The following is a 13,955-nucleotide window of genomic DNA, read 5'->3' as shown; positions in this document are numbered from 1 at the left end:
TACCGGGTTAGGACTATGAAGGGCAGTGCTGAGAGAATTTGGTAAAAAAAAATGCAAGGAGAAAAAATAAGAAAAATACAGAAGGGAAAAAAATTAACTTATTGATGAACGAGAGCGAGAAAGGAAACGAGAAAAAAAATGAGAAAATATACATAGAAAAAAATATTAAAAAAGGAGGTTTGAGGGAGAATTTTGAGAATCTATTTTAAGGATGCAAAGAAAAAAAAAATCTGAAGAGTAAAAAAAATATATGTACGGAAGGAAAAAAAATAACTTATTGATGAACGAGAGCGAGGAAGGAAGCATGAAAAAAAATGAGAAAATATACATGGAAAAAAATATAAAAAAAAGGAGGTTTGAGGGAGAATTTTGAGAATCTATTTTAAGGACACAAAGAAAAAAAAATCTGAAGAGTAAAAAAAATATATGTACTGAAGGAAAAAAAATTAACTTATTGATGAACGAGAGCGAGGAAGGAAACGAGAAAAAAAGAGAAAATATACATATGGAAAAAAAAAAAAAAAAAAAGGAGGTTTGAGGGAGAATTTTGAGAATCTATTTTAAGGACGCAGAGAAAAAAAATCTGAAGAGTAAAAAATATATATATACTGAAGGAAAAAAAATTCACTCATTGATGAACGAGAGCGAGGAAGGAAATGAGAAAAAAAAAGAGAAAATATACATGGGGGGGAAAAAAAAGGTTAGAGGGAGAATTTTGAGGATCTGTTTTAAGGATGCAGAGAAAAAAAATATCTGAAGGGTAAAAAAATCCTTTGTAATGAATGAAAGATTGGAAAAAAAATGTGTATATGCAAAACAGTGATGAGAAAATCTGTTAAAAAAAATTGCAAGGAGAGAAAATAAGAGAAATACGGAAGGGAAAAAATTAACTTATTGATGAACGAGATGAAAAAAATGAGAAAATATACATGTAAAAAAAAAAAAAAAAAAAAAGGTTAGAGGGAGAATTTTGAGAATCTATTTTAAAGATGCAAAGAAAAAAATGTGGAGTAAAAAAAATCCTCATGAATGGAAAGGTAAAAAAAAAATATATATACAAAACATTCCACCACCACCACCACCACCACCTTTAGGCTAGTGTTAAGGGGCAGGTAAACACATCTCATTAGGGGCAATTAGCATCTACATCCACAGCCTAATTACTATGTACAGCGCTATTAACAAAGCCAAGAGCCAGGGTGTGAGCGAGTAAGTCTGTAGAACGCAGCAACAGGCTACCACGACACACACACACACACACACACACACACACACACACACGGGGCTATTGGTATACATCTCAGGGGCAGGGTAGTCGAGTGAGACCCTGCGTGCCTTACCATCTCTCATGTGTCATCCTATACACTGAAATAGCAAGCATGTGTTTAGTTGTAGTGTTTCAGAGCTTGGCTACATCACTTTATTAATCCGTCAGGCTTAAATAGTCACCTGAACACTAGTGAAGGAGATATCAAGTTATGTTTAACCCGGTAGCAGTGGGGATCATGTTTCTTAGTGGTCCCTCCAAGCGAGAAAAATGAGAAAAAATCACCCCTCACGCAAACCATTTCATAATATATATCAAAGCATTTGTGGTCAGGTTATGTATCATCTACTTTGGGGGTTTATATCATGGCACAAATTTGGCCTGTCGCTGCTACACGGTAAAGCCACAAATTTGGCCCGTCGCAGCTACACGGTAAAGCCACAAATTTGGCCCGTCGCTGCTACCGGGTTAATGCTAATGTATCAAAACTTGTCTAAATTCATCTTTTTTTCCCATACAGTTCATACAGTTTTATATACAGTTCCACCGCCATCTACGGGGTTATTGCAGACACACTAACTTCTCTACCAGTCTGTTACGGCAAAGACAGACACAGCCACTTATTCACCAGTTAACACCTTCATCTCTTACAGCAATCAGTCACACTCGCTACTCTACCAGTCTGTTACGGCAAAGACAGACACAGCCACTTATTCACCAGTTAACGCCTTGGTGTTTTATGGCAATCACAGTCATCCTCACTCCTCTACCTGTCCTTAATGTCTGACGTAATTCTCAGCTTCATTTTTTAAGCAATCCATGAACTTAAGAATACAAACACATAGAGTGGACACATTTCTTCACCCAGTTAATGCCTCAGTCTCTTACGGCAAACACAGTCACCCTCGCTCCTCTACCTGTCCTTAATGTCTGACGTAATCCTAAGCTTCATTTTTTAAGCAATCCATGAACTTAAGAATACAAGCACATAGAGTGGACACATTTCTTCACCCAGTTAATGCCTCAGTCTCTTACGGCAATGACAGTCACCCTCGCTCCTCTACCTGTCCTTAATGTCTGACGTAATCCTAAGCTTCATTTTTTAAGCAATCCACGAACTTAAGGATACAAACACATAGAGTGGACACATTTCTTCACCCAGTTAATGCCTCAGTCTCTTACGGCAATGACAGTCACACTCACTCTTCTACCTGTCCTTAATGTCTGACGTAATCCTAAGCTTCATTTTTTAAGCAATCCACGAACTTAAGAATACAAGCACACATTTCTTCACCCCGTTAATGCCTCAGTCTCTTACGGCAAACACAGTCACCCTCGCTCCTCTACCTGTCCTTAATGTCTGACGTAATCCTAAGCTTCGTTTTTTAAGCAATCCATGAACTTAAGAATACAAGCACACATTTCTTCACCCAGTTAATGCCTCAGTCTCTTACGGCAAACACAGTCACCCACACTCCTCTACCCGTCCTTAATGTCTGACGTAATCCTAAGCTTCATTTTTAAGCAATCCATGAACTTAAGAATACAAGCACACATTTCTTCACCCAGTTAATGCCTCAGTCTCTTACGGCAATGACAGTCACCCTCGCTCCTCTACCTGTCCTTAATGTCTGACGTAATCCTAAGCTTCATTTTTAAGCAATCCATGAACTTAAGAATACAAGCACACATTTCTTCACCCAGTTAATGCCTTCACCTGCATCATCAGCATTCACAAAGGTGCTAAAACTCAGGTGTACAAAGGTGCCAAAGCGGGTGAGGTGCCGTGCCTATCAGTGCCAGAGAACAGGAGAGCTTGGCACCCTTCACAACAGGCACCATGTCACCAAGAGCCAGAGGAAATTGAAACTGAGGCTGATAGTAGGATTATTTTGTGCTTTGGGAATTGTCGAGATCTTAAAGTAGTACCGACAACACAAGAAACACTATAGCATCGGTCTTAACCCTTCGACGATGGCAGTATTTGCTCTAAGAAGTACCAACAACACAAGAAACACTATAGCATCGGCCTTAACCCTTAGACGACGGCAGTATTTGCTCTAAGAAGTACCAACAACACAAGGAACACAATAGCATCGCCCTTAACCCTTAGACGACGCCAGTATTTGCTCTAAGAAGTACCAACAACACAAGGAACACAATAGCATCAGCCTTAACCCTTAGACGACGCCAGTATTTGCTCTAAGAAGTACCGACAACACAAGGAACACTATAGCATCAGTCTTAACCCTTAGACGACGCCAGTATTTGCTCTAAGAAGTACCAACAACACAAGAAACACTATAGCATCGCCCTTAACCCTTGGACGACGCCAGTATTTGCTCTAAGAAGTACCGACAACACAAGGAACACTATAGCATCGCCCTTAACCCTTGGACGATGCCAGTGTCTGACGAGTAGCTCCCTAAAATGAATGGTCCATATATAGTCACTTCCGACGTTAAGACTGTAGCATTAATAGTTACGCCGCATAAGAGGTGTTCTAACTATCGTCTAACTATCGTCCATGTATAGATTCTACCGCAATCTGAACTGGCTGGGATAAAATCATGGCGCCGCTGCCGAAATTGACCTCTCTTTCGGCCACCTCTTTTCATTCTCTTTTTTATTTTTTAGGAGCAGCGAGTAGCGGGCTTTTTTTATTATTGTTTCCTTTCTTTGTGCCCTTGAGCTGTCTCCTTTGTTGTAAAAAAAAAAAAATGCATTGGTCATATAGCGCCCCACAATCTGGAAGCGTTGTTATATTTCTGCCACACAAAACCAACTGACTGAAGTTTGGATCGTCTATGTAGAGGTCCAGCGATGTCTGTGGGTTAGTATGAATTCCACATGGCTTCTCTGGTAACGATTTAGTGCCTGTGATCAAGGAGGACACACTCTCCCATGCTGTGGTTTTGATGTGTCGTATGGTGTCACCCTACATATACACCTTCACTACACACCATCACCCACAGCGTCAACAAACCACCCATACCCACAGCGTCAACAAACCACCCATCACCCACAGCATCAACAAACCACCCATCACCCACAGCGTCAACAAACCACCCATACCCACAGCGTCAACAAACCACCCATACCCACAGCATCAACAAACCACCCATACCCACAGCATCAACAAACCACCCTTCACCCACAGCGTCAACAAACCACCCATACCCACAGCATCAACAAACCACCCATACCCACAGCATCAACAAACCACCCATACCCACAGCATCAACAAACCACCCATACCCACAGCATCAACAAACCACCCTTCACCCACAGCGTCAACAAACCACCCATACCCACAGCATCAACAAACCACCCATACCCACAGCGTCAACAAACCACCCATACCCACAGCATCAACAAACCACCCATACCCACAGTGTCAACAAACCACCCATACCCACAGCATCAACAAACCACCCATACCCACAGTGTCAACAAACCACCCATACCCACAGCATCAACCACCCACCCAGACCCACAGCGACAACCAACCCCCCATCCCCCACAGCATCAACAAACCACCCATACCCACAGCATCAACAAACCACCCATACCCACAGCGTCAACAAACCACCCATACCCACAGCATCAACAAACCACCCATACCCACAGCATCAACAAACCACCCATACCCACAGCATCAACAAACCACCCATACCCACAGCATCAACAAACCACCCATACCCACAGCATCAACAAACCACCCATACCCACAGCCTCAACAAACCACCCATACCCACAGCCAACAAACCACCCATACCCACAGCATCAACAAACCACCCATACCCACAGCATCAACAAACCACCCATACCCACAGCATCAACAAACCACACATACCCACAGCATCAACAAACCACTCATACCCACAGCATCAACAAACCACCCATACCCACAGCATCAACAAACCACCCATACCCACAGCATCAACAAACCACTCATACCCACAGCATCAACAAACCACCCATACCCACAGTGTCAACAAACCACCCTTCACCCACAGCATCAACAAACCACCCATACCCACAGCGTCAACAAACCACCCTTCACCCACAGCATCAACAAACCACCCATACCCACAGTGTCAACAAACCCTTCACCCACAGCATCAACAAACCACCCATACCCACAGCGTCAACAAACCACCCATACCCACAGCATCAACAAACCACCCATACCCACAGCGTCAACAAACCACCCATACCCACAGCATCAACAAACCACCCATACCCACAGCATCAACAAACCACCCATACCCACAGCATCAACAAACCACCCATACCCACAGCATCAACAAACCACCCTTCACCCACAGCATCAACAAACCACCCTTCACCCACAGCATCAACAAACCACCCATACCCACAGCATCAACAAACCACCCATACCCACAGCATCAACAAACCACCCATACCCACAGCGTCAACAAACCACCCATACCCACAGCATCAACAAACCACCCATACCCACAGCATCAACAAACCACCCTCCACCCACAGCATCAACAAACCACCCTTAAATTTTTCACAGCAGATGCCAAGAATAATACTCTCAACACTGTATTAAGCTCCTGCAATCCACAATTTAACACCTACTTCCTATTATCAGACCATTCTCATGTACTTTACGCAGCTTACATTTTCCCTTGCTAAATACACCTTCAATTGTTACTTATTAATTTAACCCGACATGAATCCTTAACAACCACAAGACAACAGCAACTCACAACACAGATGAAAGACTCCCCAAACTCTTGCATCGTTAAATTTCTGCACAGACCCATAGCACACTAAGACCCACTCCATCCACCCACAACCCCCACACAGACCCAGGACAAATCAGACCCATCCCACCACCACACTGATTCAAGACCCAGGAGACCCACCCCACCACCACACAGACCCAGGACAAACCACAATGACCCAGCCCACCATCACACTGATTCAAGACAAGCCCTCAAGACCCAGCCCACTCCAACACAGACTCAGGACAAACCCAGATGACCCACTGCACCACCACACACGGTAAGACCCTCTAGACCCAGAACGCACCTCAGAGAACACCCTGAAAACATCCCCTAGACCCCAAACACAGCCTCAGACCCCTAAACAAGACTCACTCCACCCCTACACAGACCCAGGACAAACCCAGATGACCCACTGCACCACCATGCACGCTAAGACCCTCTAGACCCAGAACGCACCTCAAAAAACTCCCTGAAAACATCCCCTAGACCCCAAACACAGCCTCAGACCCCTAAACAAGACTCGCTCCACCCCTACACAGACCCAGGACAAACCGAGATGACCCTCAAGACCCAGAACGCACCTCAAAGAACACCCTGAAAACATCCCCCACAGACCCCAAACACAGCCTCAGACCCCTAAACAAGACTCGCTCCACCCCTACATGGACCCAGGACAAACCGAGATGACCCTCAAGACCCAGAACGCACCTCAAAGAACACCCTGAAAACATCCCCCACAGACCCCAAACACAGCCTCAGACTCCTAAACACAGCCTTACCTCGTCCATCCTCTTGCGTTCCTCTACTAACTCAACATCAGTAGCGAGGGCAAGGAGTTTCTGCAGTTTCTTTTTTGTTTGTTCCTTGCGCATCACAACGTCAGTACCTGTGAGCTGAGAAGGGCAGGGCGGCTCACCTCAGACCATGTACACCCACACACCCACACACACACACACACACACACACACGCACATAGGGGTGGGTAAATGAACAAGCACACACATAAACAGAAATAATATGAGTGTGGTGAAGAGATATGTCATTTTTTTTTTGTTTGTTTTTGAGTGTGTGTGTGTGTGTGTGTGTGTGATAAGGAAGGAGGATAGATATATAGATGAAAAATGAAGGGGGGGAGAGAGAGAGAGAGAGAGAGAGAGAGAGAGAGAGAGAGAGAGAGAGAGAGAAACACCGTCATTGCTTCCGTGGTGTGGTTTGCCTCACACCAATAATCCAGTTTGCGAAGAATATGCATTGCTTGCCATATTGACGACCAAAATTAAATTCTATATACGGGAGCCACCATTCAATCAATTTTCATCAGTCTTATCAGGAAGGGGTTGAACATAATACAGTACTGTCTCCAAATTTGCAATAAATAGGTCGGCGTTGTGGGTCGCAAACGTTGAAATCGCAAACTTTGAACCAATCTTCTTATGAGGAAAATTGAAAACCGTCGACATCTCATCTGAAATGCCGGGCCGAAAGGTGGCAACAGAGACAGCCAGAGCCCCGGCCCATGCAGCCTAGCACATCCCACAAAAGGGCTGGAGACATACCGCTCCTAGCCCTCGGCATGAGTGCTGAGAGGGCTCAACTGCCACTGCAAAATGCAAGCCGCAGCACACCGGGCCGTTGGCCCCACACCGCATGGGCGTGTCCTGCCTGCGACCGGCGCTGCATGAACCCTGCGATGGATCCCTGCTGCTGCCCCGCCACTCCAGCTTTAGCATGGACGGCTGAGGGGGACCGGGAGCGAATGGAGAGCACCACGCCGGGGCTCTGAGGGCCCAAACGGCATGGGGGTAGAAGTGTGGGTGGGACCAAGGATGAGAGACATATAAAGGATAGCTCGCTAAGCATTTGTTTTTCCCACAATGCACCGCACTCGTGACGTCACATGTAAACAGAGGCGTCACTGGAGACCCTCACGTGTGGCCGCGGCGCCACTGGACTGAAGTTTCAGAGAACACCACACTTCATATGATGTGTAAATCCTTGAATAAAACCAAGATTCAAATGACTCTTGCTGGCGAGGGTCTCCAGCGCGCGTCACCGCCGTGATGTCATAGAACACGTGATATCATGGCTGAGTTGATGATGTTTCACTGAACTATTGGCTGCGGCCACACGTGTGGGTCTCCAGTGACGTCATGGCTGAGTTGATGACGTTTCACTGAACTATCCTTAGTTGGGTGGGACCGCTGGGGTGAGGTGGACAATGGCAGTGGACGGTAAAATACAGTGTTGCGGTGGTGATGCCGCAGTGCGCCCTGACGTCACGACCCCCTCCGCCTCGTTAACTGGATCGCAAACCACCACTGTCTTACAGCGCGCGCCACCCACAAAGTTCGGGTCATAATGCAATTTCAGTTTTCAACAAAAATTGAATGTTTTGGGTCCCTATCACAAACTTGGTGAATCACAAACTTGAAACTCGCAATCCTAGAGACAGTACTGTATAGTCATAAATAATAATAACAATAATAATAATAATAATAATAATAATAATAATAATAATAATAATAATAATAATAATAATAATAATAATAATAATAATAATAATAATTTGCACAGGTTCAAGTGAATCTCCTGCAACAAATAAATGAACACATGTAAAATTACCAGCTTGAATAATTGGTAAACCTTATTTGTGTAGAAAAAAAATAATTAAATGCTGAAGTGTGTGTGTGTGTGTGTGTGTGTGTGTGGGTGTGGGTGTGTGTGTGTGTGTGTGCACCAATTTACCTAGCTGTATTTACCTAGTAGAGCTATACATGAGCCAAGCTGCCATCAAAGGGTTTTATCTCTGGGCCTCAATAAGTCAAACGCAACTTTAAGCTCCTACAAACTTTCTAAATGGACGATCTTTTTCCCCAGGCTGTTCCACTGTTCAGTTCCTCTACTGGGAAAGCTGTATTTCTTGATATCTTTCCAGTGTGGTTACAATGATTACCTGGGGAAGCCTGGGAAAGGTAAACTGTGCTAACCCGGATGTCACTCTGGCTCTGTGTCCCGAGTTAATGGGCTCTCACGCACCACCGGCCCACTGTTACGGAGACGAGCACTGAGGCCACCCGCATTTATAGTCAAACCGTTTCAAATAGTTCGTTTGGGCGTTCAATTCCGTGGGTCCTTTCCTCCCCTCTGCTCTGCCACACAGGGCTGTATTACAGGTCAAATGTGAGAAGTTTCAGTACCCGAAAAGGTCAGTTTAGGGGCCGTACTACAAGTCCAATCCGAGAAGTTTCAGGTCCCTACAGAGTTCAGGATGAATAACTTTGTAGGGACCTGAAACTTCTCAGATTGAACTTGTACTACAGCCCCTACACAGACCTTTGCAGTGACCCAAAACTTCTCAGACTGAACTTGTAATACAGCCCCTAAACAGACCTTTGCAGCGACCTGAAACTTCTCAGATTGAACTTGTAATACGGCCCCTAAACAGACCTTTGCAGCGACCTGAAACTTCTCAGATTGAACTTGTACTCAGCCCTTAAACAAACCTTTGCAGCGACCCAAAACTTCTCAGATTGAACTTGTAATACGGCCCCTAAACAGACCTTTGCAGCGACCCGAAACTTCTCAGATTGAACTTGTACTACGGCCCCTAAACAGACCTTTGCAGCGACCCGAAGCTTCTCAGACTGAACTTGTAATACAGCCCCTAAACAGACCTTTGCAGTGACCTGAAACTTCTCAGATTGAACTTGTAACACGGCCCCTAAACAGACCTTTGCAGCGACCTGAAACTTCTCAGATTGAACTTGTAACACGGCCCCTAAACAGACCTTTGCAGTGACCTGAAACTTCTCAGATTGAACTTGTAACACAGCCCCTAAACAGACCTTTGCAGCAACCTGAAACTTCTCAGATTGAACTTGTAATACACCCCCTAAACAGACCTTTGCAGCGACCTGAAACTTCTCAGATTGAACTTGTACTACAGCCCCTAAACAGACCTTTGCAGCGACCCGAAACTTCTCAGATTGAACTTGTACGGCGCCCTAAACAGACCTTTGCAGCGACCCGAAACTTCTCAGATTGAACTTGTAATACGGCCCCTAAACAGACCTTTGCAGCGACCTGAAACTTCTCAGATTGAACTTGTAATATGGCCCCTAAACAGACCTTTGCAGCGACCTGAAACTTCTCAGATTGAACTTGTACTACAGCCCCTAAATAGACCTTTGCAGTGACCCAAAACTTCTCAGATTGAACTTGTAATACGGCCCCTAAACAGACCTTTGCAGCGACCCGAAACTTCTCAGATTGAACTTGTAACACGGCCCCTAAACAGACCTTTGCAGCGACCTGAAACTTCTCAGATTGAACTTGTAACACGGCCCCTAAACAGACCTTTGCAGCGACCCGAAACTTCTCAGACTGAACTTGTAACACGGCCCCTAAACAGACCTTTGCAGCGACCTGAAACTTCTCAGATTGAACTTGTAATACGGCCCCTAAACAGACCTTTGCAGCGACCTGAAACTTCTCAGACTGAAATTGTAATACAGCCCCTAAACAGACCTTTGCAGCGACCTGAAACTTCTCAGATTGAACTTGTAACACGGCCCCTAAACAGACCTTTGCAGCGACCCGAAACTTCTCAGACTGAACTTGTAACACGGCCCCTAAACAGACCTTTGCAGCGACCTGAAACTTCTCAGATTGAACTTGTAATACGACCCCTAAACAGACCTTTGCAGCGACCCAAAACTTCTCAGATTGAACTTGTAATACAGCCCCTAAACAGACCTTTGCAGCGACCTGAAACTTCTCAGATTGAACTTGTATGTCGGCCCTAAACAGACCTTTGCAGCGACCTGAAACTTCTCAGATTGAACTTGTAATACGGCCCCTAAACAGACCTTTGCAGCGACCTGAAACTTCTCAGATTGAACTTGTAATACGGCCCCTAAACAGACCTTTGCAGCGACCTGAAACTTCTCAGATTGAACTTGTACTCAGCCCTTAAACAAACCTTTGCAGCGACCCAAAACTTCTCAGATTGAACTTGTAATATGGCCCCTAAACAGACCTTTGCAGCGACCCGAAACTTCTCAGATTGAACTTGTACTACGGCCCCTAAACAGACGTTTGCAGCGACCCGAAGCTTCTCAGACTGAACTTGTAATACAGCCCCTAAACAGACCTTTGCAGTGACCTGAAACTTCTCAGATTGAACTTGTAACACGGCCCCTAAACAGACCTTTGCAGCAACCTGAAACTTCTCAGATTGAACTTGTAATACACCCCCTAAACAGACCTTTGCAGCGACCTGAAACTTCTCAGATTGAGCTTGTACTACAGCCCCTAAACAGACCTTTGCAGCGACCCGAAACTTCTCAGATTGAACTTGTAATACGGCCCCTAAACAGACCTTTGCAGCGACCCGAAACTTCTCAGATTGAACTTGTAATATGGCCCCTAAACAGACCTTTGCAGCGACCCAAAACTTCTCAGATTGAACTTGTAATATGGCCCCTAAACAGACCTTTGCAGCGACCCAAAACTTCTCAGATTGAACTTGTACTACAGCCCCTAAATAGACCTTTGCAGTGACCCAAAACTTCTCAGATTGAACTTGTAATACGGCCCCTAAACAGACCTTTGCAGCGACCTGAAACTTCTCAGATTGAACTTGTAATACGGCCCCTAAACAGACCTTTGCAGCGACCTGAAACTTCTCAGACTGAACTTGTAACACGGCCCACTGTCCCAACACCTGTCCCTTCCTCTCATATGTTATCCAAAGGTAACATAGGACAAGGAAAAATAGGTGATGGGACTGTATGGCCGAGCAGAGGGGAGGAAAGGACCCACAGAATCGAACGCCAAAATGGGCTATTTGAAACGGTTTGACTTTAAGTGTGAGCTCCCAACTTCACCTTTAAGATTCCCAACATATCCTTTTCAACTTCCTTTCATATCTCCTATTGGGAAGATGGTCCACAGCACACACCCATCACACCCATCCGTTGTGTTTTCTTTATATATTCATTCCTCTTTGGTTTATGAGCGTAAGGAGGCGGGAGAGAGGCATTTGGCTACGTTAATATTAATACAGTCACCCCTCAAATAGTACGGTTTCCTTAAAAGATCTTCTACGACAATCTGTATAAAACCGTAACCGAACTATTGAAAACTGTACTATTTGAGGGTCGACTGTAGTTTGTGAGTAGTAAGCATTTCTACGGAGGGAGAGAGAGAGGGGGGGGGGGTTAACTGACCATCACCACCACTGTCAACACCATCATCACCGCCACTACCACCACCATCACCACCAAGCAATGCAGCGACTAACATGCACTTCGGAAAATGATGTAAAATAAAAGGAAATTGACAGACGAGGAAAAAGTATGTAAAATTAGAACATATGGAAGAATTATCAAATGGTTATGATTTTGTTGATGCCAGAGAGAGACGGAGAGACGGAGAGAGAGCAGAAAATAAAAATGTTATGCGCTAATACAACAACTTCCTCACACACACACACTCATGCATGCAACATACTAGGGTAAGTAACACAGCACAATACAACACCAGCAACACAAAAAAATGAGTCATATCAAAATTAATTCATGAAAACAGAGCATTAGGATGTTGTGAACTATATACACAAAACTATATATACACAGAGAGGGAGGAAGGGAAGGAGATGTTAGGTTAGTGAAATGTGAACATGGAGGGACGAAGGAACAGCGAAAATGAGGGAAAGAAAATGGAAGAGAAAAACAGGAACCAGGGAGAAATAACGAAGGAAAATGGAAGGAAGAAGAGTGGATAGAAGAGAATGGGTGATGAAAGAGGGGGAAGAAGGAACAGCGAAAATGTGGAAAAGAAAAAGGAAGAGGAAAAAGAGAACCAGAGAGAAATAATGAAGGAAAATGATAGGAAGAAGAGGGGATAGAAAAGAATGGGTGATGAAAGAGGGAAGAAGGAACAGCGAAAATGTGAAAAAGAAAAAGGAAGAGGAAAAAGAGAACCAGAGAGAAATAATGAAGGAAAATGATAGGAAGAAGAGTGGATAGAAGAGAACGGTTGATGAAAGAGGGAAGAAGGAACAGCGAAAATGAGGAAAAGAAAAAGAAAGATAGAAAATGAGAACCAGAGAGAAATAACAAAGAAAAATGAAAGGAAGAAGAGTAGATAGAAGAGAATGGTTGATGAAAAACAGAAGAAATAAAGAAAAAATATGACAGTAAAAGTTTGGGAAAAACAGAGAAAGATGAAAAATTAAAACCAGAGAGAAATAATGAAGGAAAATGATAGGAAGAAGCGGGGATAGAAGAGAATGGGTGATGAAAGAGGGAAGAAGGAACAGCGAAAATGTGGAAAAGAAAAAGGAAGAGGAAAAAGAGAACCAGAGAGAAATAATGAAGGAAAAATGATAGGAAGAAGAGTGGATGAAAGATAATGGGTGATGAAAGAGGGGGAAGAAGGAACAGCGAAAATGTGGAAAAGAAAAAGAAAGATAGAAAATGAGAACCAAAGAGAAATAACAAAGAAAAATGAAAGGAAGAAGAGTAGATAGAAGAGAATGGTTGATGAAAAACAGAAGAAATAAAGAAAAAATATGACAGTAAGAATTTGGGAAAGACAGAGAAAGATGAAAAATTAAAACCAGAGAGAAATAACGAAGGAAAATGATAGGAAGAGGAGTGGATAGAAGAGAATGGTTGATGAAAGAGGGAAGAAGGAACAGCGAAAATGTGGAAAAGAAAAAGAAAGATAGAAAATGAGAACCAGAGAGAAATAACAAAGAAAAATGAAAGGAAGAAGAGTGGATGAAAGAAAACGGTTGATAGAAAAACAGAAGAAATTAAGAATATGACGAGAAAAGAGATAAAGATAAAGAAAACGGAAGGGGTTAAGAAAGAGAGGAATAGAGAGAAGACTGATAAAGATCTTAGGATGGGAGGAAG

At 43.9% G+C, this 13,955-nt stretch overlaps 1 protein-coding gene and 1 long non-coding RNA gene across 5 annotated transcripts in view; both read right to left on the bottom strand.

Annotated features, from left to right (window-relative positions):
- Positions 1-13,955, bottom strand: part of LOC126993018 (dedicator of cytokinesis protein 1-like) — a 111,566-nt gene that overhangs the window by 59,852 nt on the left and 37,759 nt on the right. For 3 of the 4 annotated variants that reach the window (XM_050851843.1, XM_050851844.1, XM_050851846.1), the window contains exon 20: positions 6,810-6,923. The exons of the other annotated variant lie outside the window; for it this stretch is intronic. In XM_050851843.1, the coding sequence (XP_050707800.1) occupies positions 6,810-6,923 (114 nt within the window). The remainder of the gene's footprint in view (positions 1-6,809; positions 6,924-13,955) is intronic. 4 annotated transcript variants of the gene reach the window in all.
- LOC126993019 (uncharacterized) lies at positions 6,932-13,391 on the bottom strand. The gene is made up of 4 exons (XR_007747259.1): positions 11,639-13,391; positions 10,854-11,467; positions 10,045-10,797; positions 6,932-9,989 (listed from the first exon to the last, which is right to left on the bottom strand). It is a non-coding gene; the product is annotated as an uncharacterized LOC126993019 (long non-coding RNA).

The sequence above is a fragment of the Eriocheir sinensis genome, unplaced genomic scaffold (assembly GCF_024679095.1).
Source record: "Eriocheir sinensis breed Jianghai 21 unplaced genomic scaffold, ASM2467909v1 Scaffold544, whole genome shotgun sequence".
Taxonomy (NCBI): Eukaryota; Metazoa; Arthropoda; class Malacostraca; order Decapoda; family Varunidae; genus Eriocheir; species Eriocheir sinensis.
Note: the sequence above shows the minus strand (reverse complement) of the source record. Positions and strands in the feature narration are given on the sequence as shown.